Source organism: Ustilago hordei (assembly GCF_900519145.1).
Source record: "Ustilago hordei strain Uho2 genome assembly, contig: UHO2_contig_16, whole genome shotgun sequence".
Classification (NCBI taxonomy): domain Eukaryota; kingdom Fungi; phylum Basidiomycota; class Ustilaginomycetes; order Ustilaginales; family Ustilaginaceae; genus Ustilago; species Ustilago hordei.
Window position 1 is genome coordinate 305,603 of NW_024545273.1, and position 24,919 is coordinate 330,521.

The window sequence follows — 24,919 nt, forward strand, 5'->3', positions numbered from 1 at the left end:
AAACGCTCGAATAGTAATGCTACGAAAACCGAATTGCAAATGCATCAATAGAGTGTAAAAAACAGCTACTCAAGATAGGATCTAGTGCGAAAACTTAAGCAGCCAACTGACACCGATCCAACAGAGCCTGATAAACAAACTTATAAGCCCACAAATTGCCCTTCATCCTTCTAATATCCAAACTATAGAGTCCAGCAAGATTCTTAATCCTTGTCACTTCGACCGAGAACCTAATCTCTTGACCTCCATCTACTGATGCATCTCCGTAAAGGGGTGAAGGCTGATTCTCATCCTGCTGCAAAGAAACCATATTACTCGCAACGGTAGATGAGGTGGGCAAACCAATACCGGGTTGATACGATCCTCTACGGAGCAAGCTTCTCAACGAGCCTCCACCAGGAGTGCTAACCGAAGGAGTGAGGGAATCGCGATGAGACATACGGGAACAACGTTCGACGTCAGCTTGAGTGGGCGGGAAGACCGAGGATCGAATGCTCATGCCGATGGTGTGAGTGGCAGACATGAGCGTTTTTGCACGTTTGCGACGAATGCATTCGAGTTTGAAATCTTCGTCCTTTTCTTTACGGATGTCGATTCCCATTTCGTATAGTACGCGATGAACTTCTTTGAGGACTTCGATGGGTGAGCGTGAGGTAAGGGCGGATTGGTCGACTGCGCCGAGATGGTATCGCAATCGAGCTTCGTTGAAGGGGACAGCTGCAGCCTTGGTTGATGCTACAGCAGGAGAGTCTCGAGATTGTTGCTGCAAGGAGCTTTCACCTCCAGACACGTTCGAGACATTGGAGACAGCCGAAAGCGAAGCCTTGGGCGTAGCCTGCTGCTGGACAGTCGAAGCGCTCGACTTGAGACCTTGGCTCTCGGTGTGCGACGTGTGCCAAGCATCACTGACTTTGGTGATGTTGGTCAACTCGGTCGCCTCGCTGTTCTCGCTATGCGTACCCGAAGCCGATCGCGAAGAGGGCACAGACGAAGCACCGCTGATACCCTCACCGCTACCCGTGTTGGCTTCAGCATGTCGACTAGCTCCGTTGGCGGCAGCAGCACCAGTGACAATCACCGAGGGCGTCAGAGGAGCCGTAGGCGAATGAGCACTGATCTGCGATGAGGTGGGCGAACGCTCAAAAGGTCCCAGAGGAGGCTGCTCGTTGAAGGTACCTCCACGCGAAAGACTCTTCTTGCGGAACCAGTCCATGACCTTTTTGGCGGCATTGCTCGATGGACCTGCAGTTGAAGTGCTGGCGATGGTAGAACCGTCGTAGAAGGTCTTATCTTGCTGCTGCTGTTGACGAGTGCCGCTGGACACAGGTCGTGAAGTCGAAACATTGCTGCCTGGACCAGCCAGGCTGCTCGAATCGTTCCTCGACTTGGACGCTGCGGCTGTGCGGTGCTGAGAAGCAGTGGAAGGGGCTTCCTTCCTGCGCGACGAGCAAGTCAGCGATGTAGGGAACAAAGCTTCAGTGGCTGACTGCGGGAGAGGAACACCACCTTCTAAAGCGCGTCGACGATCTGCAGCGGCCGGCGAGGTCTCGTTCTGGCGTCCGACAACCAGACTCATGGCCTTGCGTCGGCTGTTCTTGCTAGCGCCGCCAGAGCTGGGTGCGCGATCGATGGCAGGTCGGGTGACGCTGTTCCTCTTGCTGCTCTTCTCTGCATTGGCCTCTGCACCGTTGGAAGCAGGCGGCTCGGCTCCTGCTGCGCCAGTACCGTTGGCCTGGCTGGTACCATTCGAGCCCAAGAGGCGCGACAGGAAGAATTTGTCAGTCGACATGCCCTTGCGGTGGCGTGAGGCGGAAGCTGCAGCCTGGTCGCCTGTGACAGGTCGAGCGGCGGAGGGAGGACGGCTTGCATTAGATGCAGCTGGAGCATCAGCGGCAATGCTGCCCTGGCGAGAAGCGCTGGTAAGTGTTGTAACACCTTGGCTCGAGACAGTGCGATCGTTGTTGTTGGCGGTGGTGCTGGTTGCCGAGGGGAAGCCAACAGCCTCGCCTGCAGGGAGTGGGTTTGAGACGATGCGCTGACTGTTGGTGGCACTTGTAGGGATGTGAGCTGGCTTGTCAGCACTGCTGCTGCCATTCTCCATCCTGGTGCGGCTGCTGGCGCTAGCAGAGCTTGGCACACGGTTCCTGGCGTACGAGGACGAGGAGGCAGATGGAATGCGGTTGAAAGCCGAACCGTTGGTTTGATTCTGCTCCATGACGGGCGAAGGAACCGACACGCGCGATGCAGAGGTGGCCGAGACCGAGCGCATCATGTCCGGGGCAGCGGCAGCAGCAGCAGCAGCAGCAGCACCAACCTGAGCTTCGGCCTTGTTCTCAGTGACCTTGTCGCTCTCGGGAACGACGGCAGGCACAGCATCGATGGCCTTGGCAGGTGCTGGCTGAAGCACCAAAGGTGAAACAGCGGCAGCAGCGAGCTTCTCGGAGGCAGCTTTGGCACGTCCGTTCTCGGAAGCCCTCGAAATCAAAGTGGTGCTGCCCTGGCTAACTTTGCGGTGCGACTGCCAAGTCTGGTGGGAGGCAGGAGGAGATGCGACGACCGTTGATGCCGACTCTTTGCGAGCACGCTCGTCTCCACCATACTCGAGCTGGATGGTGTGACGCTGCCCCTTCTGAGTGGCAGGTCGACGCTGCTCAGCAGCATTAGCAGCAGCATTAGCAGCATTAGCAGCAGCATTAGCAGCATTAGCAGCAGCATTAGCCGGCTGAGGAACATGGTCGTCGAGACGAGTGCGTGGCTCGCCACGTGCGTTGCCAAGTGCCGTGACAGGATCCATGTGCGATGCGACACCAGCAGTGACAATGTTGCTGTGCGTAGTGGCGCGAGGCACAGAGGCTGGAGTGGCGGGCTGAACGGGAGCTGGAGCAGGGACAGTAGGCACGCTGATGCGCGAGGCAGTCACGCCAGGTTCGGCACCACGACTGGCACTGCCGACAGGCTCGTAGAGACGGTCGGGCACAGTGGCACTGACTGGAAGTGTCTGACGATGGGCAGAAGAAGCAGCAGAAGCAACAGAAGCAGCAGGTACAGCAGTGTTGGATGTGTAGGCAGTTCCGACAGGGAGGGGCGAGAGATTCTGGCGAACCGACTGGCTGCGTTCGATGTGCTGGCGACGCTGCTGCTCCTGGAGCTGTTGCTGATATATCATCTGCTGGCGGTACATCTGACGCTTCTTGGTCTGCTGCTCCATGGCGGCACGTTCGAGATCCTCGACGGAGAACTTGAAGAGCTCGCGGTAGTTGCGGAGCCAGCTGTGCTGCATGACTTGCTCGAGGGTAGCACGGCGTGTGGGATCGGGTACGAGCATCTTGGAAAGCAAATCGCGCGGTTGGGCAGTGATGTACTCGGGGAAGGAGAGTGGAGTAGCTAGAATGTATTTGTAGAGCAGGTTGATGTTGTCACCGTCTGGGTTGGCCGGGTCATCGTCGAAGGGGAGGTAGCCGGCAAGCATTGCATAGAGAATGACACCACAGGACCAGACATCGACGGCGGAACCAGCGTAGAGACCGTCTTGGACGACAAGCTCGGGGGCAGCATAGCATGGGGAACCACAGCTGGTGGCCATGAGGTCGTCGCGTCGGTCCTCAAAGTTGTTGGCAAAGCCGAAATCGGTAATGATGACGTTGCGGTTGCGATCGAGCAAGAGATTCTCGAGCTTGAGATCGCGATGGACGATTTTTTTGTGATGAAGGTACGAGACACCGGAGATGAGCTGAGCAAAGAGACGACAAGCGTGCTCTTGCTTGAGATACTTGTGGGCGAGAATGTGATCAAAGAGCTCGCCTCCTGAAGCATACTCGAGCACGATACCAATGTAACGGTCCGATTCGATGACTTCGTAGAGACGCACAATGTTGGGATGGCGAACATCCTTGAGAACCTGGACCTCGCGTTCGACCTTGGACATCTTGGCGGGATCCTTGTTGCGAGTGTCGTCGAGGTTGAGAGGAGCAGCGTCGGTGGCGACCTTGTCGCGCTTGATGAGCTTGACGGCAACTTCCTCACCCCATTCCTTGTGAACACCGAGCTTGACTTTGCCAAACTCGCCCTCACCGAGGGTTTGAAGCAAGAGGTAGTTGCCAAAGTGAACTTGCTGTCGACGCGGGTGAGCGGCAAAGTAAGAGAGGGCAGCGGGAGAAGTGATGGGAATGCCTGAAGAGATTGCCTGACTGGTAGTAGGGTCGATGGTAGCAGGAGTGGCTGGCGATGATGGGTTGTGACTGCTTGTCATAGTTGGGTGAGCACTGGCTCTTCGCTCGGTGTAGTTGGCGTTCATGCTTGCAAAGACATTGGAGGCGGCTCCTGGACCAGCTTGAGCGGCATTGCGCGTAGCAGAGCTGGAGTGGTGTTCGGTCGGGGTAGGCATGGCCGAGACTGGTCGGTGAGAGTGTGACTGTCCGCCGGTAGCGAGCTTGCTTGGAGGATGTTGGGGAGGGTAAGGTGTCGAGGTGGAGGCGGAGGCATTGGAGGCATCAGAGGCATCAGAGGCAAGGGGTGGTGGCTGCATAGCACTGAAGGCGTGCTGCATGGCAGCGCCTGCACTAGTCATACTGGTATAGGCCGAAGCAGATTGAGGAGCGTAAACGTGGCGAGAGGAGTTGGAGGCAGAACGAGTGACCGAAACAGGCAGGGCAGAACTAGAGCCAGAGACATTTCGGAAGGAGTGTGTCGCGGCTTGGTCTTGAATGACGTGAGGAGGAGAGGCAGGTGGGGAGGGGTATCCAGGCGAGCGCATCGATTTGGCCTCGCAGATTTTCCATCCGTTCGGGGCTGGGTTGTGACCAAGGCCGGAGCCAGAGCCAGAGCCGGAGCCAGAGCCGGAGCCAGAGCCAGAGCCAGAGCCAGAGCCGGGAGAGGCCGGAGGCGAAGGATGGTGTGAGTGCGATGACATGGTGGCCCAAACACACTGATGCGGTAGAGAGAGCAGGCAGGAGGTGAACGCCAAGCGGTGCGAGAGACTTGTTGGCAAGGTAGGATCTATGTCAAGTGGTTTGCTAGGATCATGGAGCAGGAGTAGACGCACAACTAGATGCTGAAAGTGGTAAGTAAGTGGTGGTAAGTAAGTGGTGGTAAGTAAATGGTGGTAAGGGTGATACTAGTAGTGTCCGAGCTTGGCCATGGTGATGAGAGCGCGACAGGTTCTTGTGAGTGACTGAATGGGTGCAAATGACAGTCGACGTGTCGTTCGTTTCAGCATTGTTCGCTGCCACTCGAAGCGAAAAGCAGAGAGTTGGCGTGGGTGTGTGCCTCTTAAAAGGAGAAGCCTGCTCCTCGGCTCCTCGGCTCCTTGGCTACTACTGCCTACTACTGCCTACTACTGCCTACTGCCTACTGGCTGCGTGTTTTTCAGTGATTTCAACAAAGGAGAGCGTGTTGGCGTGGCGTGGTGTGCGTGGTGTGCGTGTGTGCGTGCGTGCGTGCGTGTAGTCCCGCCTAGACTCAATCGCACGAAACATAACCGAAATTATATATACATAACATGACAAACCCACCCACCCAAGTGGATTGCAGGCAAAGACCCATGAGGTCCTCGAAGATCTTGATCGTGTCTGCATCAATGCCCAGCAACACTTCCCAGGTGGCTGCTCCCTTGTGAAAGGAGTGTCCTGCATACTGCAATGTGTCCAGCCCAAGCCAAGAGAGTGCCAAGCAAAGGTGCAGGAGGAAGAACAATCAAGTGAGCAGCTTGTAACCATCATACAACCCAAAGTGGCATGCATTGGGAGGGCAGAGGAGGTGGAGTACAGTGTAGGACATTCCACCCCACCAACCCTTGCGACAACAAGTGGGGTTAGGGTCCCAAGCCAAAAAGGAGTCAGTCTTTGACACTGGGAGGAGAAGGATGGCATAATCATCTTGCCAAGTGACCAACCTGATGTCAGAGGTTTCACACCTGAAACCTGATATCTGTAGTAGAAACACTTCCATTACAGATCCCATCAAGATATGTGGTAAAATACCATGCTTTATTATTCTTGTCAAAATCTGTTGTAGAAGGCCTCTATGACTTTTCTCACCTGAATATGTGAAAGATTGATTGCTATTGCAGGCTTTGACTGACCACTGTGGACACTCTGTCCAGAGTTAGCTTGGCACAATCAATAATGACAAATGTGTTGTCAGCAGTCACGCACCTGAAACCTGAGATCAGTAGTAGTATCAGTACTATCACCGATTCTGTCGAGTTATGCAACAGTGCTAGTGGTATTACGATTCCTAGTGTAATATGCAACAGAACCGTCTCTGCCACTTTTCTCGTTGGAATCTGTAGTTGTATTGATGTTGTAACAGATTTCGACTGACCACTGTGGACACTCTGTCCAGAGTTAGCTTGGCACAATCAATAATGACAAATGTGTTGTCAGCGGTTGCGCACCTGAAACCTGAGATCAGTAGTAGTATCAGTACTATCACCGATTCTGTCGAGTTATGCAACAGCGCTAGTGGTATTACGATTCCTAGTGTAATATGCAACAGAACCGTCTCTGCCGCTTTTCTCGTTGGAATCTGTAGTTGTATTGATGTTGTAACAGATTTCGACTGACCACTGTGGACACTCTGTCCAGAGTTAGCTTGGCACAATCAATAATGACAAATGTGTTGTCAGCGGTTGCGCACCTGAAACCTGAGATCAGTAGTAGTATCAGTACTATCACCGATTCTGTCGAGTTATGCAACAGCGCTAGTGGTATTACGATTCCTAGTGTAATATGCGACAGAACCATCTCTGCCGCTTTTCTCGTTGGAATCTGTAGTTGTATTGATGTTGTGACAGATTTCGACTGACCACCATGGACACTCTGTCCAGAGGTAGCTCGGCACAATCAAACTATGATACAACTCTAAGTGAACTTGATGTTGACACCAATGGTCTGGTGTGAGTATGGATAGATGACGTCGACACGAGTGTCCAGTGTGTCGACTAACGCTTGAAGTGATCCCCGGACCGCAGTGGATGACTGCCTTCAGTTCTATCGATATCCAGACTGCTGGTTTGCTAGAACCACCTTCGGATGTCAGGAAACAGTGATACAACACATGCACTTCGATGAGGAGCAATCTGTTGATTACTACTATGCTGACTGTGAACTAATGATACTTATTGCTTGAAGTAATACTAGTTTGTTTGATGAGTGTAGAGTGGATGAGGATCCACTCAACCACTTAGTGATGAGAAGGTATGGCTTTATACCTCTTCACAGTGCTGCCAGCACCACTGCTCCAACTCTCTCTCCAGAGAGTACCTCCTTCGTCGAGTGCTATGCAGGAGTCCCTGTAACCCTACTCCTGTCCCTCTTGAGCTGCGTGGCGACCTCCTCGACACAGCTCTTCTTCCTCATGAACTATACGCTGGTGTCCTTGACACAGTTCTCCTTCCTCCTAACCAGTGACTGTTCTCTTGACTCCTATCTTGTGAACCCCTGAGTGGTAACCAGCTGCAATCTACTGAGCTCGGTCCCCGTCTTGGCAGAGCTTGGTCCTCTGTGCATGTGGATTCATCATATGAACATCCTTGTCACTGATCTCTGTGGAATCTACTATACAACCTCTCCTACTACTGATCTCATCAGAATTCGTGATATCATCCTTGTTCATACTGATCTCACTGAGATCTGTCATAGAGCCGATTCTACTGCAGATCTCGGCGACTTCTGCCGCAAATCCTACGATCTGCCCGATCCCCTGATTCCTGCACTCCCTTCATATGAACTAGCGGTTCTCCCTGCTTCCTGTGCACTCAGGCCCATGACATGTGTTGTGACTACACCAAGGTCTGGGGTGAGTGATATGATTGGTAGCACCAGTGTCAACTAAGAGCTTGAGGTGATCCCTGGACCACAGTGGATGACTGCCTTTGGTTCTATCGTTATCTGGACCACTGATTTGCTATGAACCACCTTTGGACATCAGTAAGTGGTGATACAACACATGCACTACAATGGAAGCAATCTACTTGATTGCAACTTTGCTGACTGAAACTAATGTATACTTATGCTGAAGTGATAACTAGTTATGTATGGTGTAGAGTGGATAGCAATCCACTCACTTGCTGTGGCAGGGGACATGGTTATATACCTTTTGTGTAGCATTGCCTGCAACACTGCTCCTCCTCCTTGTCCCCCTTATGCTCCCCATCCACTTTGCAATGCTCCTCATTGGCACCACTTCCTTGTCCCTTGTGGATGGATGGGCCTCCTGTTGCCTCCTCTCCATCAGGGGGTCAGTCCCACCTCATCTGGGTGGCAACTTGCCCCTTCTCATTACTCCCTGTCATCAGTGCCCACTTGCTGGCACCACTCCAATGCTGTGTAAGGCCTCTGCTTCATCCAGTGGCAACCCCAGCCATCCTTGCCACTACTCTGTTTATCATGCAATCCTCCTTGCCATTGATCTCTGCAGAATATGTCCTATGATCTTGTGTACTGCAGATTCTGGTGGGATTTGTGATACCATTATGGCTCATGCTGATCTAGCTGGGATCTGCCCTAGAGCTGTTCCTCCTACAGATCTTGGTGAACTCTACTGCAAGTCCCACAATCTGCCTGATTCCTCAATTCCTGTGCTCCCTTCATATGACTTGCTGGATCTTCCTGCTTTCTGTGCATCCAGGCCCATGACAGTGCTGTAGCATCAATTGAGGTGTTGACAATGTCTAGTAGCAGTGATACAACACACACCAGTGTGGAGTAGTTGCAGTGCCCTGCAATTGTAACCAAGACAATACTTGATGAAAAGACTGTGATGCTGTGCTTATAGCCAGTCACAACAAGTGTAAGGTATAGTAAGATAAAGTGCAAGTAGAGTGGATGAGCTTTGCTCTTGCACTGTGACAAAGTGAATGTATGTATGTATATGAATGTATAGTGTTGCCTGCAACACTGCTCAATTTGATTGTTGAGTCTAGCCCAGATGTGCATGCCTTCCTGACGATTACGTGATGAATGTGTGTGTGTGTGTGTGTGTGTGTGTGGGCTGTGTTGCGTGCATTTGTATTTTCTTTTTCTCAGAGGGCGTCAGTCGGAGCTGCAAAACAAAAAAAGAAAAGAAAAGAAAAGAAAATGGGCGCGAGAGAGAGAGAGAGAGAGAGAAAGAATGTGTGTGTGTGTGAGCTCTAGGTTGCTCTCTCTTTCAGCGATGATATGTGACAGCAAAGCCATATCCGCTGAGAAAAGAGGGTCGTCGGATGGACTTGAACCCATCCGCTGCGACACAGTCTCGAAGCAAAAAAGGAGGCAAGCAAGTCTTCCAGGACTAAGAATTGAAAAAGGCCAGAGAATGAAAGAAAAACAGGGCTACAAAGACAGCAAAGCAAAGCCCACACGGCGACTCTCGGTGAGCGAGTGGGATCGAGAGAGTCCAGCAGCAGCAAGAGCGACAGCCAACGGTCAAGCTTGACTTGGCTGCTATCCTCTTACTACATGTAGTATAGCTGCTCCAAGTAGCTTTATCCTTTGATCTGAGATGCATTTGCGTGTTGGAATGGAAGAAAAGATGGTTCGGGAACAGCAACGAGCATGCAAGGGTCCCTTGAAGACAGCGAGAGAGAGAGAGAGAGAGAGCGAATCAGAGGCGCAACAGCTGGAACAGAAAATCGAAAACGTCGAGCTGCTGTGCTGTCGCTGTGCTGTGTTGAGGGTGCGGTTGCGGTTGCGATTGCGGTTGCGATTGCGGTTGCCACAGCGGGGATGATGATCACTGTGAGTGCCTCACTGCGGGATGCCATCATTCACGTTGGGCTTGCAAAGGCTGCCTATCTGTTCCCGAGTCGGACTCTAGCTTGATTCGCTCAGCGAATCTGGCAGGCTCTCAGCGCCTATCTGAGTGAAAACGTTCGACGCCGCTTCAACTCAAGCTTGTCTCGGCACAGAATCGAGTGGGAGATCACATGATCTCTTTCTTGTATGCCTCCTTGAGGTCACGTGTCGGTGTGAGCCATTTACGCGTCTCGCAACACAAGCGCCTTTCCGCGCGTCTCGGCGCCTTTTCTGTGTGCCGAGTGGAAAGTAAGGACCGCGCTCTGCTGCCGCAAAAAGTTTATATGAAAATGCTGAGTCGCCTTTGCTCGGATGGGGCCGATGCTGCTCCGGAACTCGGGTTGAGCTGAGCCAGCTGATTTCCCCCCCCCCCTCGTTCTTGCTCGCATCTCGACATCTCACCACCAACCCAACAGCAAAAGCCAGCTTAGCATACGCACATATCTACATCGCGCCTCTTGCGCATCCTCTCTCTTGGCTGATCGACTCGGCTATCAAACCTCGTGCTGACACTCGATGAACTCGGCCGCTCTCCATTCCGCCAAACTCATCGCAGAGTTTGAAAAGCAGCAACTTGGCGAGCAAGAAGCCATCCCCCAATACCCATCCGAGCATCCGTTTGGCGCTTCCAAACCTGGACCTTTCGGCGGTGCATCAGTCTCTGGCAACCAGACGAACAACATCGCCCCTTTTGCATCTCTAGCCCATCATCCTCAATCGCAGCCTAACGCCTTCACTGCAGACAACGAGATGAGCAACTTTGCCGGATGGGATACTAGCTACCCTCGTCCTGCTGCCGCGGCGGCAGACTCGACCGACATGACGACTTACAACGCACAACCTCGTCCATCCACAACCACCGCCTATCAGCCCCGTCCTCTGACCCAGTACGACTATCCAGCGGGATGGGCAGCACAAACCTTCAGCGCTGTCGGAGGTCTCAGAGAGGACAGTGCATCTCGTATCGCAACCTTGCAAGCCAAACTAAACCAACGCCTCGGCCCTGAATATCTCTCCCAACGTCCCGGTCCCAGCGGAGGCAAGAAGCTGACCTACATCGAAGGATGGAAGCTCGTCGATCTGGCCAACGAGGTGTTTGGCTTCAACGGCTGGTCGACTACCATTGTACGTCTCGACGTTGACTTCTTGGATTGCTCGCCCGATGGCTCCCGCTTCAATGCCGGCGTCAGCTGCGTAATCCGAGTGACGCTCCGAGATGGCGCTTTTCACGAGGATATTGGCTATGGCAGTGCAGAGAATGCTCGTCAGAAACATGCCGCCCTCGAGAAGGGCAAAAAGGAGGCTGTCACCGATGCCACCAAGCGAGCGCTCAAGAACTTTGGCAAGCTGCTGGGCAACTGTACATACGACCATCAGTATTCCGCGAATGCGCTCAAGGTGAGCAATCCTGCGCCCAAGTTCGATGCCTCTGAACTGCATAGGAGACCTGAGTTGCGCGCTCAGATGGCACCTCCGCCTCAGCCACCAGCGCCAGCACCTCAAGCAGCTCCACCACAGCAAGCACAGGCTCAGGCCGCTGCTCCTGCGAGCTGGATGTCAAGTGCTAACGAGCTTGCAGCGACTGCCACAAACCCGCCCGTGCCGACACGGACAGATGGAGCACCACTCCGGGTCAAGCCAAATCACGTTCAAATCAGCATACGGGAGAAGGATAACAGTCCAGCGCAGCCAGCAGCGGAAGATCACTTGAATGTCTCAGAACGCCAACAACGATCCATGCTAGCCCGACAAGCCTATCTCGAGCGACAACAGGCCGAAGCGCGCAACAGCAAAGCTACCAGCGCCAATAGCTCCGAAAGTGTCGCCACCACTGCACCGTCGCATTCAGTCGTAACATCAGCCAACAGCACACAGCGTCATCAAGGGTCAGCAGCCGAGCTGGAATTCAACTCGGACTCGTTCGATGATGGTCTCAACCACGTTCTCGCCACCTACGACGAAACAGAGATGGGCGATGCAGAAGCAGCATCCCACGCGATCGAGATGGAAATTGATCAGGCCCAATCTCAACGTCCGTCCGCAGAGGAGGAAAAGGTAGGGCATGCAAACTACAACGCTGCTGATGACAGTGGTGTTGCTTTCCCTGCCTCAGAAAGGGGCACTCCTGCTGTGAACATGGTTCACATCAAGCAGGAAAAGATCAATCAAGCAGCAGCCAAGCCGCTGGAAATGCGTCGTTCAACAAGCCCAGTCAAGCAGGTTAAAAGCGAAGCAGCCAAGCAACCAAGAAGAGCAGGCAGTGTGGGCAGATTTGTTTCCCCTCCACCACCACCACCACCTCCTTCTCCTCGAATTCCTGCGCCGCCCATTGGTGCCTTGAACGGAGCGGGGATGATGAGGAATGGTTCGACTAGTCTTTCGGCTGCCTCGAATGGGTGCAGCTCGAATGGGTGGAGCGGCGCGAATGGGCAGGGGAATGGTATTACTCGTCGTATGGGATCAACGTTGGGTGGGACAGGAGGCGTGGAAGGAATGGCGGTCAACAGGGAAGCAGCTATGGCGGGCAAGAGCGTAGGTGAGAGTGTACAGCATGCATTTCTGGCTGCGAACGAGACTGCACTGCCAAGGGGTCTCAAACGAGCGAATCAAGGCGAGGTTGGCAGAGCAGCGCCAGCAAGACCAGCAGCAGCGGCGACTAGTGTTGCTTTTCTTCGACAGTCGTAGTCACAAAAGCACTTGTTTGTTTCTCTGTAGCATTTAGCATTAGCATTCATCTCTTCAACTGCTTCGATCCATGTTCGAACCAAGCAGAACACGCGCATCTAGCTCTACAAGTCATTCAGACAGCCCTCGTGGTTGTGTGTGGAGAGAACGGAGAAGACCGGACCGGATTCGAGATGATAAGATCGGCGATTTTCAAGTGACCCAAATATTCCACGTCTTGAATTGCGCCAGCATTCCGTCCACCCGCGGAAGGAAGGAATGAAGGAAGGAAGGAAGGAAGGAAGGAAGGAAGGAAGGAAGGAAGGAAGGGAGGAAGGGAGGAAGGGAGGAAGGGAGGAAGGGAAGAAAGGAGGAAGGGAGGAAGGGAATGAACGAATGAACAAACGAACGAACAAACGAACGAATCAAAGTAGTACGATCTCACAGCAATCGACCTACTTATCACTCGCTCATCTCCCTCACACTCTCATCTCCCTCACACACACTCTCTCAGTTGTTGAGCGATCGAGTTGATTGCCGAGACACAAGAAGGCCTTCTTTCTTGTCATCCATCTTTCCTTCCCCTTGTACCTCTTCCCCTTGTACCTCTTCCCCCTCCCATTCCATCTTGACGAAAGATAGTCAAGGCAAGAAGAAAGCAAGATGGCCTCTCCTACCCAACCAAAGCCGTTGCCATTCTACGCACAGTTCACAGCCGGAGCGATTGCTGGTGTTACCGAGCTTTTGTGTCTTTACCCTCTCGATGTCGTCAAGACGCGAATGCAGTTGCAGGGAAGAGCAGAGGTCGGCGCAGAACGTTACAATGGTATGGTTGATGCCTTTAGAAAGATTATCAAGTCTGAAGGGTAAGTAGGATGGGCGTGCTTATGCTCTGCATCTCTTGTTTTGCATTACTAAATCGCCTCCTTTGCTTCATGCTCCGGCTTTGCTTGCCTCCAGAGCGGGTCGCCTATATAGAGGTCTGGTAGCACCGCTGATGCTAGAAGCTCCCAAACGAGCCGTCAAATTCGCTGCCAACGACTTCTGGGGTAAAACATACCGTTCCCTCACTGGACAATACCAGATGAACCAATCTCTTTCCCTCCTTACCGGCTGCTCGGCTGGTGCGACAGAATCGATCGTCGTCGTACCTTTCGAACTCGTCAAGATTCGTCTCCAAGACAAGGCGCAAGCGCATCTCTACACTGGACCGATGGACGTTGTTCGGAAGATCGTTGCTGCCGATGGCCTGCTCGGACTGTACGCTGGTCTGGAAAGCACATTCTGGCGTCATGTTCTATGGAATGGTGGTTATTTCTCAGTCATCTTTGCCGTTCGGGCACAAATGCCAAAAGCTCAATCTAAAACAGAACAGCTTACAATGGATTTCATCTCTGGTTCGATCGGTGGTATGGTAGGAACTATGATCAACACTCCAGCAGATGTGGTCAAGTCAAGAATTCAAAACACACCCAATCTAAAGGGTCAGGTGAGGAAGTACAATTGGACTTTCCCAAGTATTGCCCTCATTGCCAAGGAAGAAGGTTTCTCAGCACTTTACAAAGGTTTTACCCCAAAGGTCCTTAGGTTGGCACCCGGTGGTGGTGTGCTGCTCTTGGTTGTCGAGCTTGTCTTGGGTCAGTTTCGATCTTTCCTTGGTCCACCATATGTGGTGCCGGATGTGCAGAACAAGTGAAAGCACAGGCTGATCAAGGCGCTTAGTACATTCCATACATGTCTTGGCAATCTTAAAAGATATCCCTCTTTGCACCAACCGCTCATCACCATCCTCCTACTCGCCACCCCAGTCAAGCGAACATGCAGCAAAGACGCAAACAATACTTGAGATTTGCGCTTCTAAATACAATCCTCACCAATGCTTAACCCCACAACTCGTCTTGCCTGCTAAGCTTGAACTGGTATCTCTTGCGATAGCCTGATTGGTTAGAGTTCAAGTCGGAATGCAGGCTGGTCGCCATCTTCGGATGAATCCGGTTCTGGAGAATCATCCCCGTTCAACTTGGTCGAGGTTGGCTTGCGTCCAACTTTTGATATTTCCGCTGGCAGTGTAAGGAAGGTTGGTGCAGAGCGCGAGAGTGGAGAAGAAGCTAAAGAGAGTAGTTGGTCTCGAGAGTATGAGATTCGCGGTGTACCAACTCCTGTGCCTGAGGAGGAAGAGGTGGCGTTGCCATTGCCGTTGCCGTTGGCGTTGGCGTTGGCGTTGGCGTTGGCGTTGGCGTTGGTTCGGATTGGGATTGTGCAAGACATGTTGTTCGACTTAACTTTTGTTCCGCCCGATCGGTTGGAAATGGAGCAAAGAGACTGGGATGAGGACCAAGAAGAGGTCAAGATCGAGGATTAAGGCAAGGTTTATATAGCGATATGGCTGCAAAACGAGCCAATTGGACAGCAACAACATCCCATATACACGCAGGATCCACCTCTCACCGCTTTCGCACAGACCCGTTTGCAACCCCCCCACCCCCCACCTCTCCTCTTTGTCTCACCTGCATCTTCGCACTGAGACAGGAAGGAGAAGGATGCGAAGAAAGGCGAGAGACAACGTCATCGCAGGTGGCTCGAGCGCAGAAAGCAGTGGCTGTGTTGTTGTTGTCTTGCCTTGCTTATCACGTCATGCTTCTCCGCCTTGTGACGTGGAATGCCTGATTCGGCAAGTTGCGCATATGTCGAAGCTCTTATCTCCTTCTGTTCGCTGTATAGACGCTGCGAAATTGCGATCCATCTAGACAGCATTGCGATTGCGATTGCGATTGCGACGTCGGCTAAGCACGATTCGTCCGATTGCGAGATATATGAGTTCAGACCCTTTCGAAATGCCAACGGCTTCCATGCTTCCTCTCATACCATCCCAGGCTCAGATGCCACCTAAACCACACTGCAATCATATCATAGCTACAGTAGAACAGAAAGTGGATCTATGATTGCGTGCATGGATCACTCCTCCATCTCCTCCATCTCCTCCATCTCCTCCTTCTCCTCGTCGCCACCGAGCACCTCCCTCCTCGGCAAAGGCAGACCGCCATAACCGCCATCGAAGTTCTTGGCCCACTTCGGATAGACCCTCTTATACAAATTCATCAGGACAGTATCCATCTGACTAATCGGCCCATCAAAGTGAGCCTTGAAATATCCATGCGTACCCAAACTCTCAGTAATATGACCTGTCCTACCCAACTTAGTATGCAAAGTGATCGGTTTAAACCAATACACATCCTCCGGGTTAAAGAACATGAACCTAACGGTAGCCGTCTTTTTATGCACCTTATACGGATGTCCACTAAGCAAAATGCGCTTAACATTGATCCGAGTTGGACCAGCATCGATCAAGTTACCGAATGCAACGAGATGAGGCATTTGAGAAGCAGAAACACCTCGCTGATCGTATCCAAATTCCCCATCCAGTGATCGAGATCGCAGGAGAACGGCAGGAGCTGTAGAACCACCGAATGTAATCGGCCCATAGATCGTAGCGACCGAAGCAGAGACTCCTGGACGAAGGAATCGTTCGAATTTATGCACATTGTTGACTCCTTTCCCTCCTCCGCGCGTATGTTGGCTGAAGATCGGCTTGATGTTCAACCGACGTGGGCCGAGACAGAGGATGAGAGCGTCTTTGGATCGTACAGGTTCTTCGTACTCGCTGTTACGAGTGACGGTCAAGTTGATTACGCTCTTCTTGTGTTCGTGGCGCAACAACCCGAACAAAACAAAAGGTACAGCTACTTTCACCTCTGGCAAATCCTCCTCCAGACTAGTCGCTCTGGCTCTGACAGCAGCTGCACGAGGAACATGTCTAATGTGAACAGTAACGCGCAATCCAGGTTGAACTCCATCAAGCAACGCTGCACCTTCGACCCTCCTTCTTGTCTTATGGAAATCTTCAAACTGGAAGATCCTAGCATAATCCCGTGGCAAGTCTTCATAAGCATCCCAAGGTGAAGTTCGGAAGCTCTTCAATCCTCGATACCTAGCAAACCTCTGTCTAGCTGGCATGTCAAGTGGAGTGTCAACCTCGTCGGGGAATTGAGCATCGAGTCGTTCATCTTTCTCGCGTTGACGTTGAGCTTGGTAGGCTTGGTAATCGGCGGCTGCTTGAGCGTCGTCCATGTTCTCATCACCTGCTTCGCTTTGCATATCCTCACCCGCGGATTGTTGTGCGATCGCAGCTGCCTTCATCCTCTCGTAGTCATCAATCGCCTGATTCACTTCTGCATCCCCCTCCTCCCCTTCATCTGCCATGACCGAATCCAAGTCCTGCTCATTTTCCTCACTAATCCCATCATCACCGGAGTCTTCTTCGTCCGATTCAATAATCCAGGCGGCCCTGTACTTTGCATTATCCTTCGCATCCCGCGAGCCACCACCTTTGACGATCGTCTTGGGCGTCGTACCAGGAAGAGCAGGAGGGGGCATTTCACCATTTGCGCGGGATTGCGCGTATTCTTGTGCAGCTTTCATTTCTTCTTCTGTTGGCCAAGTCTGTTCGTTTCCCATATCATCCGCTTCGTTTTCCGAGACGAGATCGTCGGCGAATTCTTCCTCGCGGCTTTGCAATACATCCCCAGCGACGAGAGGGACATCTTCGGCAGGCTTGTCTGCATCCACCATCGCAGCCTCTTGGCCATCGGCAGAGGCGGTGGTAGCGCTGGCTTTGCTCCGTTTCGTACGTGCATTGGGTGGAGGCGCATAGGTGATTCGGTCAACCTCAAAATCACCAAAGTCGGGAAGGTGGATGAGACGGTCAGCGGAGAGTGGGGCTCCTCGGATCCAGCCTTGGATTTCGAGCGTTCCCTTGTCTTGATCTTCTTGGTAAGCCTCTGCATTGCTGTTACCGTTTTGCATCTCGCTAGGAGAGGAGGAGGGGTCGGGTTGCCAGTCAGCAGCCTCGCTTACCATCCAAGCTCTAAAATCTCTCCAAGCGACACGTTTGGGTGTAGCGGTGGCCAAAGTGCGTATCAATGCTCCACGTTCAGCTCTATCGTCCAACGCATGGATCTTGTCCACATCTGGCGAGAAATAGTGCGCAAAGCTGAGCAAAGACTTTCGTACCTCGTTAGCCGCTTTGAGTGCGGCACCTGCTCTCTTGCTTCCCCCCACACCTGTGGCTCCGTCCGGGTATAGAGTCGGAACAGCAACTAGTACGGTCGGCAAACCTTGAGCTTGCAACGTCCTTAGACACAGCTCACCCCAAGATCCTGGGTCGATCGCAGTACTAGCGGAGAGCACCAACAGAACGAAATCGGCACATTTACAGGCATCCAGAATCGGATACAAGGCACCATAAGGCAAGGGTAAAAACTGAATCGTCTGTCTAAACCTAACCGCTTCCAACTCACAGTAGGCCTTACCCTCGCTCAACGCATCCTCCACACTTCTCCCCTCCACCGCCTTGACGCCACCCTGCTCTCCCTCCTCTTGAATCCTCCTGACAGCCTCCCAACTATCTCCATCCTCGGCCAAATCAACCACGGCACAAATCCTAGGCGCACCGGCACCTGCGCCAGCAAACCCTTTTCCCAACCCATCTTGCCCTTCGCTCTGCAAGCCGCGCAGACGAGCGCTAGAAAAGATGCGGTTGGACTGAATCAAGGCATTCCTCTTGGACATCTGCGTCTGCTTGGCATGATTACGTCTATGTTGTCGCGAACCACTCTCATTCCCAGCGGCGGACAGAGGCGAGAATTTATGTGAGGAGAGACGGGAGGTGTGGGAAGAGGCGTCAGACGCGGATCGACCTTTAGAGGCTTCTCGCAGGCAAGTTTTGGTGGCGTGTTTGGATTTGAATGCTTTATTGGATTGGCGGAGGGAGGATGCTCGATGATGATGTGGCATCTTGTAAGCTCTCTCTTGTGTTGTTGGTAGATAGAGTTGTTGGTAGTAGTGGTGGTGGTGGTGGGAGGAGAAAATTCTGAGAAGAAAAGAAAATTTTAGGCTGAAGGGCAGAAACCCACGCAAAAAAAAAAAAAAAAAAAAAAAAAAAAAAAAAAAAAAAAAATTAAATTGTGAAAACCCTTTCTTGCTGATTTCCGATTTCCGATTTCCGATTTCCGATTTCCGATTTACGATTTATCTCGTCCAAGCCAAGACTCTGGCTGCTAAGAACCAAGGATAAGCTTCGTTTGGATACAGCACTCTTTTGCTCTGATAGATTGCTCTCAGCCTGGCCGATAGAATGCATACGCTGGGAGGAGCAATCCCAATAAATAGGACCTGCTGGACGAAGAAAGATGAGATGAGGAGATGACGATCTGCGGCTGTGGTGACTGTACGATCTGAAAGTGAATGGGCAAACAAGTTCCGTTGGTTGGTCGAGCAGAGGATCATGATTATCACTCGCTGTCGGTGAGAGCATGTTTCAGCTGCGACGGAGAGATGTTTGAGCAAGTCCCGGTCGGGTTGAAGCGGTTCATACAGTAAAGGTGCAAGTTGATCGAGGTGCAAATAGGCAGATTAGACGAATGGTTTGCAAAGCTTTATCTCCTATCGATTACATTGATGTTGTCGAAGCGGTTACATTGGGAAGACGACCGTAAGAGCAGGTGATGACCAGATCGAGATAGGAAACCCCACAGCTGCATGGAATGGAATGGCGTTAGATCTTCTTCAGCCCCGTGTTTGCAGCAGATCTACATGGCCCTTTTTGAGACTGCGCTAAAAGATCTGACTGGGAGCCCTAGAGGCAGTGGGAGTAGGCGGTTGACTAGGATGCGGACTCGGCGTGGGAGGAGGTTCGAAAAACCTAAACCTCAATCTATGCAACACCGGCAGTTTGGGAAACAATACAAACAACAAGGCGGAAAAGTTCAAGCCGAAGAGCAACGGATTATACTTTGTATAATGGGTCGAGACCAAAAACAAGCCGATCGGAACGCTGGTCAACCATTTCTTGGCAGGTGTATACTGTGCACCTTCGTCGATCTGTTCCCACAGAGTCAACTGGTCGTATGCACCAGCGTTGGACTCGAACGGTGTTCCAGTGACATAGTGGAACATGAGATAGGAAAGGGCCATGTAGCCAAGATTGACGAGGGTCCAGGAAGTGTCTTGTTGCATAGCGGGGATGACGTCGAGGAGGATTTTGGCGAGAAGGATGAGAACAACGTGGATGACCCAGGCGCCTTTGTAGTTGACCCAATCAGCGTTGGCGTTGAAACCGGTGGATTGGTCGATGAGTTCTTCGGCAGTTTCTTCCACTCGGGTGACGGAGACGAGCGAGGAAGAACGAGCTCGACCGTGCGGTGGCCGTTTGACCGGTGGTGGCGCGCCAGAACCTGAAGTGTGGACGGAGGAGCTGGTGTAATCCTGGGCGCCAGGTGGACTGATGTGGAGTGATGGCGGTGCGGCGTTGGCGCCATTTTGTGTTGAAGCCATGGCGACGGCCCTAGAGTGAGTTGTTTGTGCCTAGAAGCGAGGGTGGCTTCTGTATCTTACTGTCCGTGGTTGTTGCTAGCTTGCCGCGATCGACTCAAAAGAAGAGGTCGATGTCGAGGATGATGGTCGCGAGCAGAACACAAGAAGCAATGCGAATGATCATGACGATGACACAAAACTGTCAACTGCGCCTTTTTCCATTTTAGCAGACAGCGCAAATCGTCAGCAGAGAGACACAAACAGCACAAACGTCGCCCTCTGTTGTCTGCTCCTGTGCCCTGCCCTCCAATCCACAGCTTGCCCTCGACGAACAGCAGCTTTGGATGGTAGCCACCTGTCATTGTTGAGTTGCGCTGTGACAGCTCAAGATGCTTTGCACCTCTCTAGCCTCAGACTTTACCTTTGAACGAGAGGCGATCTGATCTTACTTTGGGCACAAAGTGAGTACAGAGCCCGATCCGATCTGGTCCGATCTGGTCCGATCTGGTCCGATCTGGTCCGATCTGGTCCGGTCCGATCCGATTGCTCATCAAAATCTAACACACAAATATAATACCGACGCCAGTTCATCGAGAGAAGAAAAATAAATAAAAAAGAGGCCCAAGCGAGAACAACACACACACACACCTGTTTTCCATACTGATCAGCGCAACCGTTGCCTTCCCTCCCCCCCAACAGCCATCTTCACTGCCTCTACGCAACAATGACTCTCCCAACCACCCTCTCCGCCGCAAGCGCCCACCTCGGTGAAGGCCTGCCCATCCAGCTCATCACCACCGCTTCCCAATCGCACCCGAAACCCATCAACCAAACCTTCACCTACGGTACCGCCGGTCTCCGTACTCGCGCCGACATGCTTGATTCCACCTGCTTCCGCATCGGACTCATAGGTGCTCTCCGCTCCAAAAAACTCAAAGGCAAAAGCATCGGTCTTATGGTCACCGCTTCCCACAACCCTGAACACGATAATGGTGTCAAAATGGTCGATCCAAGAGGAGAAATGCTTGAATCCAGTTGGGAACCCTTCTGCACCACCATCGCCAACGCCGTCACCGACCAAGATCTCATTGCTGCCCTAGAGAAGCTGGTGTCGCATTTCAAGATCGACCTTACTCAACCAGCAAGTGTTATGGTCGCATACGATACCAGGCCTAGCTGCAAGTCTTTGGTCGAGGCGATTGTCGACGGCTTGAGCGCTATGGGTGCACAAACCACCGATGCTGGGTTGAAGACGACTCCTCAGCTGCATTACTTGGTAAGATGTTTAAACACCCAAGGAACGCCCGATAGTTATGGTGAAGCTACCGAGCAAGGTTATTACAAAAAGTTGGCCGCGGCATTTTTGAAGCTAGTTCCAGCCAAATCAGACCTTCCACCTCTCGTAGTCGATTGTGCTAACGGTGTTGGCGCGTACGCGCTCACCAATCTCATCAAGTACCTTCCTGAAGATCAAATCGCATTCCGTCCTCTCCGCACAAACACCACCACTCCCGGAGCGTTGAACAACGGATGTGGTGCAGACTATGTCAAAACTAACCAAAGTCTGCCCATCGGTTTCGAAAAAGAAAACCTCCACCCCGGTCAACGTCTATGTTCATTCGATGGAGACGCAGATCGTATCGTATACTATTACCTCACCGGACCCCCTGGTGCAAAGGATTCATTTAGGTTGTTGGATGGAGATAAAATCGCCTCCCTAGCCGCTGGATATCTATCCGAGTTGGTCAAAGCAGCAGGAATCAATCTCGAACTAGGGTGTGTTCAAACCGCCTACGCCAACGGCTCCTCTACAAAATACCTCCAACAGCGTGTCCCTGTAACTTGCACCCCTACCGGTGTAAAACATCTACACCATGCAGCCGAATCTTTCGACATTGGTGTATATTTCGAAGCAAACGGACACGGAACGATCCTCTTCTCTCCCTCTGCCCAACGAAAGATTCGCGATTGCACGCCTTGCTCTCCTGCAGCACAAACGGCACTCGACCAACTCTCGGCTCTGATCGATCTGATTAACCAAACCGTGGGAGACGCAATCTCAGACATGCTGCTCGTCGAAGTAATCCTCAGGTCTCGACAGTGGGGACCGGTGGAATGGGATGCAGCATACCAAGATCTACCCAATAAAATCCTCAAAGTCAGCGTCAAAGATAGGTTCCTCTTCAAAACCCAAGATGCAGAGCGCAGGTTGATCAGTCCAGCAGGACTGCAGGAGAGGATAGATGAATTGGTGGGCAAGTATAAAGATGCTAGGAGTTTTGTTAGACCTTCTGGAACCGAAGATTGTGTCCGCGTCTACGCTGAATGTGCCATCAACTCTGAACTTGCACCGCTAGCCAATGGCGTAGCCAAGTTGGTTAGTGATTATGGCTCCATCTAAAAAGCAACCTGCTATCCTCTCTGTTTCGTGTTGCAATATCATTCTCTTTATCCACCTCAAACATCCTCTGAATCAGCTCGACGAGACCAAGTGAAAAGCACAAAGATGGACAAATTCGAGACAAAACAGCACACCCCAACATGTTTGCAATGCCAAAGCTGCGTGGGAAATACTGTCTTCGTGGCCTAGTTGGTTAGGGCGTAGGTCTCATACCAACGATCCTGTTTAGCAGGAATCAACCTACGAATTGCAGCAATGCGTTCAGATATCCTAAGATCGCGAGTTCGACTCTCGCCGAGGACACTTTTTGTCGCAGTCGACGGAGCGGTTGCAGACTGTTGGCGATGATGGCGCGTTTGCTTTTCTTCTGGGCGAGAGTGGTCATCAGACCTCATGCATGAGTCGGGTATGTAATAATCATATGGTATTGCATAGTGAGGGGGGCATGGGGCATAGTTGAGGCGTGCGGGTGTGTTTTGTCAGGTTCAGGCTATCACGTGCCAAGAAATCTGTTTCTCATAAATGGGCAATGTGAGATCGCATCTTTCGGCTTTTCTGTTTTTCCCCTTTTGCGCACTATCGTGCGAATGGATAGATGAGCATTTTTCAATGGTGAGCCAAGGGGCAGGTGACCAAGGCTCACTCGAGGTAGTCGATTTAACATTCTTTCCTTGCCAACAAATTTTCACGCGTTGTCACGCGCGATAAAAGGGCGATAAGTGACCGTTGAAAGGCGCGGGAAATGGCAATCAAATTTCCCGTTGAAAACACCTCTCTCTCTCTCTCCACACACACACACACAAGATCTTGACTCTTTTGACTCAGCCTTCTCTCCACCAACACATACAGCTCGACTGTCGACGGCAGACGAGACAGGCTTCGAATAACGACCGTCGCACAACAACGATCAGCTGCACCCGCGACTCAGCAGCCCGCTGGAAGAACACCACACCCGAATGCCAGGACCTTCTTCGGCTTTGACACGGTCATCAACTTGGCACGACCCGGAACAACTGAGCACCTCCTCGGCACCGCTCACACGCTTCAGGACCATATCAAGTCTCTACTAGCATTGGATCATCACGACTCGGGTTCCCTTGAGATCGATTGGAAGCCGTATTCTGACCCAGTCAGGGTAGCAGGAGCGGACTGCATCCATCACAGAGTAGCTCGCCCAGGATGGCAGCACCACGTCCCACACATCCACTATTGTGTGAGACCAATTCCACCCTTCTCTCCCATCCAAACCAACAGCCACAGGCGGCAGCATACGACCACACTCAAGAAGCATTCTCAATATCCACCTCTCCACCATCCCTCGCACCTTCAGCATCCGCAGCGTCTCTCCCCCAACCACGCTCCTTTCTGGGCGAGACCACCGACAAAACCTCATGGAACTACGTTCTGCGCTCAGGCTTCGCAGGCGGGATTGCCGGTTGTGTCGCCAAATCCGCCATCGCCCCGCTCGATCGAGTCAAGATCCTCTTTCAAGCCCAGAACCCCGAGTTTCAAAAGTACTCGGGCAAGTGGCTAGGCGTCTTCCAAGCAGGACGAGACATTGTTCGATCCGATGGACCTTGCGCTTTGTTTCAAGGACACAGTGCGACGTTGATGCGAATCTTTCCTTATGCGGCCATCAAGTACATGGCTTATGACAAGTTGCATTTCTACCTAATGCCTACCAAGGAGATGGAGACCTCAGCGAGGTTGTTCTTGGCAGGCTCAGCAAGTGGTGTCTTGTCAGTGTTCCTCACCTATCCCTTGGAATTGATCAGGGTTAGATTGGCATTTGAAACAAAGCGAAAGAGGCAGAAGGGCGGGTTGAGGAGGATTATAGCAATGATCTATCGAGAAGGAGCAACCGAAGCACCATTCAGTAGTGACGCCCGCAAAAGAGCGGCAAGGATGACACAGCAAGCCTACCTTTCCACCTCCGCCACCGCAGCTGTATCAGGCTCAAGTTCAACCAGCACTTTGCAATCTGCCCTTCGCGCAACAGATCCACACCTCCCATCATCCGCCGTACCAGCAGGAAATAAACTGCTATCCAAACATCCCATCCTCAAATTCTACCGAGGCTTTAGCGTAACTGTAATGGGAATGATCCCTTATGCTGGAACATCTTTCCTTGTTTTTGGCCGATGTAAAACTCTTCTCCAGGATTTGTTCCCGTCTTCAGAACCATCAGCAGATACTTGGGGAAGTAGAAGACAGTGGTATTGGCCGAGCAAAACTCTTGTCGATCTCTCAGCGGGAGCTCTCGCAGGTGCGCTCTCACAAACAGCAGCATATCCATTTGAAGTGATAAGAAGAAGACAACAGGTAGGAGGCATAATTAGACCAGGCGCCATGTTGGGAATGTGGGAAACAGCAGGATGGATTTATAAAACCAGTGGTTGCAGAGGCTTTTACGTGGGCTTGACCATTGGCTTTCTCAAGGTGGTTCCAATGACAAGTATAAGCTTTGCAGTTTGGTTGGGGATGAAGCGACAGATGGGGATTTGAATAGCACAATAAGAACAAACAGACATCCTATGCATGCCATCATCGTAAGCGTGTCAAGAGCTGTGATTGCTGATGTGAGGAGATGGTGTGAGTAGCGGCGAGTGCAAGGGTTGATGCTCATGTTTGCAGTCGGCTTGCAAAAGCACCCGAATCGAAGCCTCTGAAAGTGCAGCTTTTCAACCCTTGATCTTTGCCTAGCTGAAGA

The 24,919-nt window shown here is 52.1% G+C and overlaps 8 protein-coding genes and 1 non-coding gene across 9 annotated transcripts; 5 read left to right on the forward strand and 4 right to left on the reverse strand.

Annotated features, from left to right (window-relative positions):
- Positions 1-94: 94 nt before the first annotated feature.
- On the reverse strand, positions 95-4,909 carry UHO2_05971 (uncharacterized protein; the record flags this gene model as incomplete). The annotated part of the gene is made up of 1 exon (XM_041557685.1): positions 95-4,909. The coding sequence occupies one exon, from the start codon at positions 4,907-4,909 to the stop codon at positions 95-97; it is 4,815 nt and encodes a 1,604-aa protein (XP_041413619.1).
- Positions 4,910-10,289: 5,380 nt separating this feature from the next.
- Positions 10,290-12,458, forward strand: UHO2_05972 (uncharacterized protein; the record flags this gene model as incomplete). Its single annotated transcript, XM_041557686.1, has 1 exon — positions 10,290-12,458. One exon carries the CDS (start codon positions 10,290-10,292, stop codon positions 12,456-12,458), a length of 2,169 nt encoding a protein of 722 aa, XP_041413620.1.
- A 642-nt stretch (positions 12,459-13,100) lies between these two features.
- On the forward strand, positions 13,101-14,133 carry UHO2_05973 (putative ODC2 - Mitochondrial 2-oxodicarboxylate carrier; the record flags this gene model as incomplete). Its single annotated transcript, XM_041557687.1, has 2 exons — positions 13,101-13,303; positions 13,398-14,133. The coding sequence occupies 2 exons, from the start codon at positions 13,101-13,103 to the stop codon at positions 14,131-14,133; spliced, it is 939 nt and encodes a 312-aa protein (XP_041413621.1).
- Positions 14,134-14,381: 248 nt separating this feature from the next.
- UHO2_05974 (uncharacterized protein) lies at positions 14,382-14,705 on the reverse strand (the record flags this gene model as incomplete). The annotated part of the gene is made up of 1 exon (XM_041557688.1): positions 14,382-14,705. The coding sequence occupies one exon, from the start codon at positions 14,703-14,705 to the stop codon at positions 14,382-14,384; it is 324 nt and encodes a 107-aa protein (XP_041413622.1).
- A 687-nt stretch (positions 14,706-15,392) lies between these two features.
- UHO2_05975 (uncharacterized protein) lies at positions 15,393-18,290 on the reverse strand (the record flags this gene model as incomplete). The annotated part of the gene is made up of 1 exon (XM_041557689.1): positions 15,393-18,290. The coding sequence occupies one exon, from the start codon at positions 18,288-18,290 to the stop codon at positions 15,393-15,395; it is 2,898 nt and encodes a 965-aa protein (XP_041413623.1).
- Positions 18,291-19,109: 819 nt separating this feature from the next.
- UHO2_05976 (putative ORM1 - unfolded protein response protein) lies at positions 19,110-19,829 on the reverse strand (the record flags this gene model as incomplete). Its single annotated transcript, XM_041557690.1, has 1 exon — positions 19,110-19,829. One exon carries the CDS (start codon positions 19,827-19,829, stop codon positions 19,110-19,112), a length of 720 nt encoding a protein of 239 aa, XP_041413624.1.
- Positions 19,830-20,532: 703 nt separating this feature from the next.
- On the forward strand, positions 20,533-22,209 carry UHO2_05977 (putative PCM1 - phosphoacetylglucosamine mutase; the record flags this gene model as incomplete). Its single annotated transcript, XM_041557691.1, has 1 exon — positions 20,533-22,209. One exon carries the CDS (start codon positions 20,533-20,535, stop codon positions 22,207-22,209), a length of 1,677 nt encoding a protein of 558 aa, XP_041413625.1.
- Positions 22,210-22,383: 174 nt separating this feature from the next.
- tRNA-Met(CAT) lies at positions 22,384-22,512 on the forward strand. The gene has a single exon. It is a non-coding gene; the product is annotated as a tRNA-Met (tRNA).
- Positions 22,513-23,388: 876 nt separating this feature from the next.
- UHO2_05978 (putative LEU5 - mitochondrial coenzyme A transporter- member of the mitochondrial carrier (MCF) family) lies at positions 23,389-24,714 on the forward strand (the record flags this gene model as incomplete). The annotated part of the gene is made up of 1 exon (XM_041557692.1): positions 23,389-24,714. The coding sequence occupies one exon, from the start codon at positions 23,389-23,391 to the stop codon at positions 24,712-24,714; it is 1,326 nt and encodes a 441-aa protein (XP_041413626.1).
- Between the last annotated feature and the right edge of the window lie 205 nt (positions 24,715-24,919).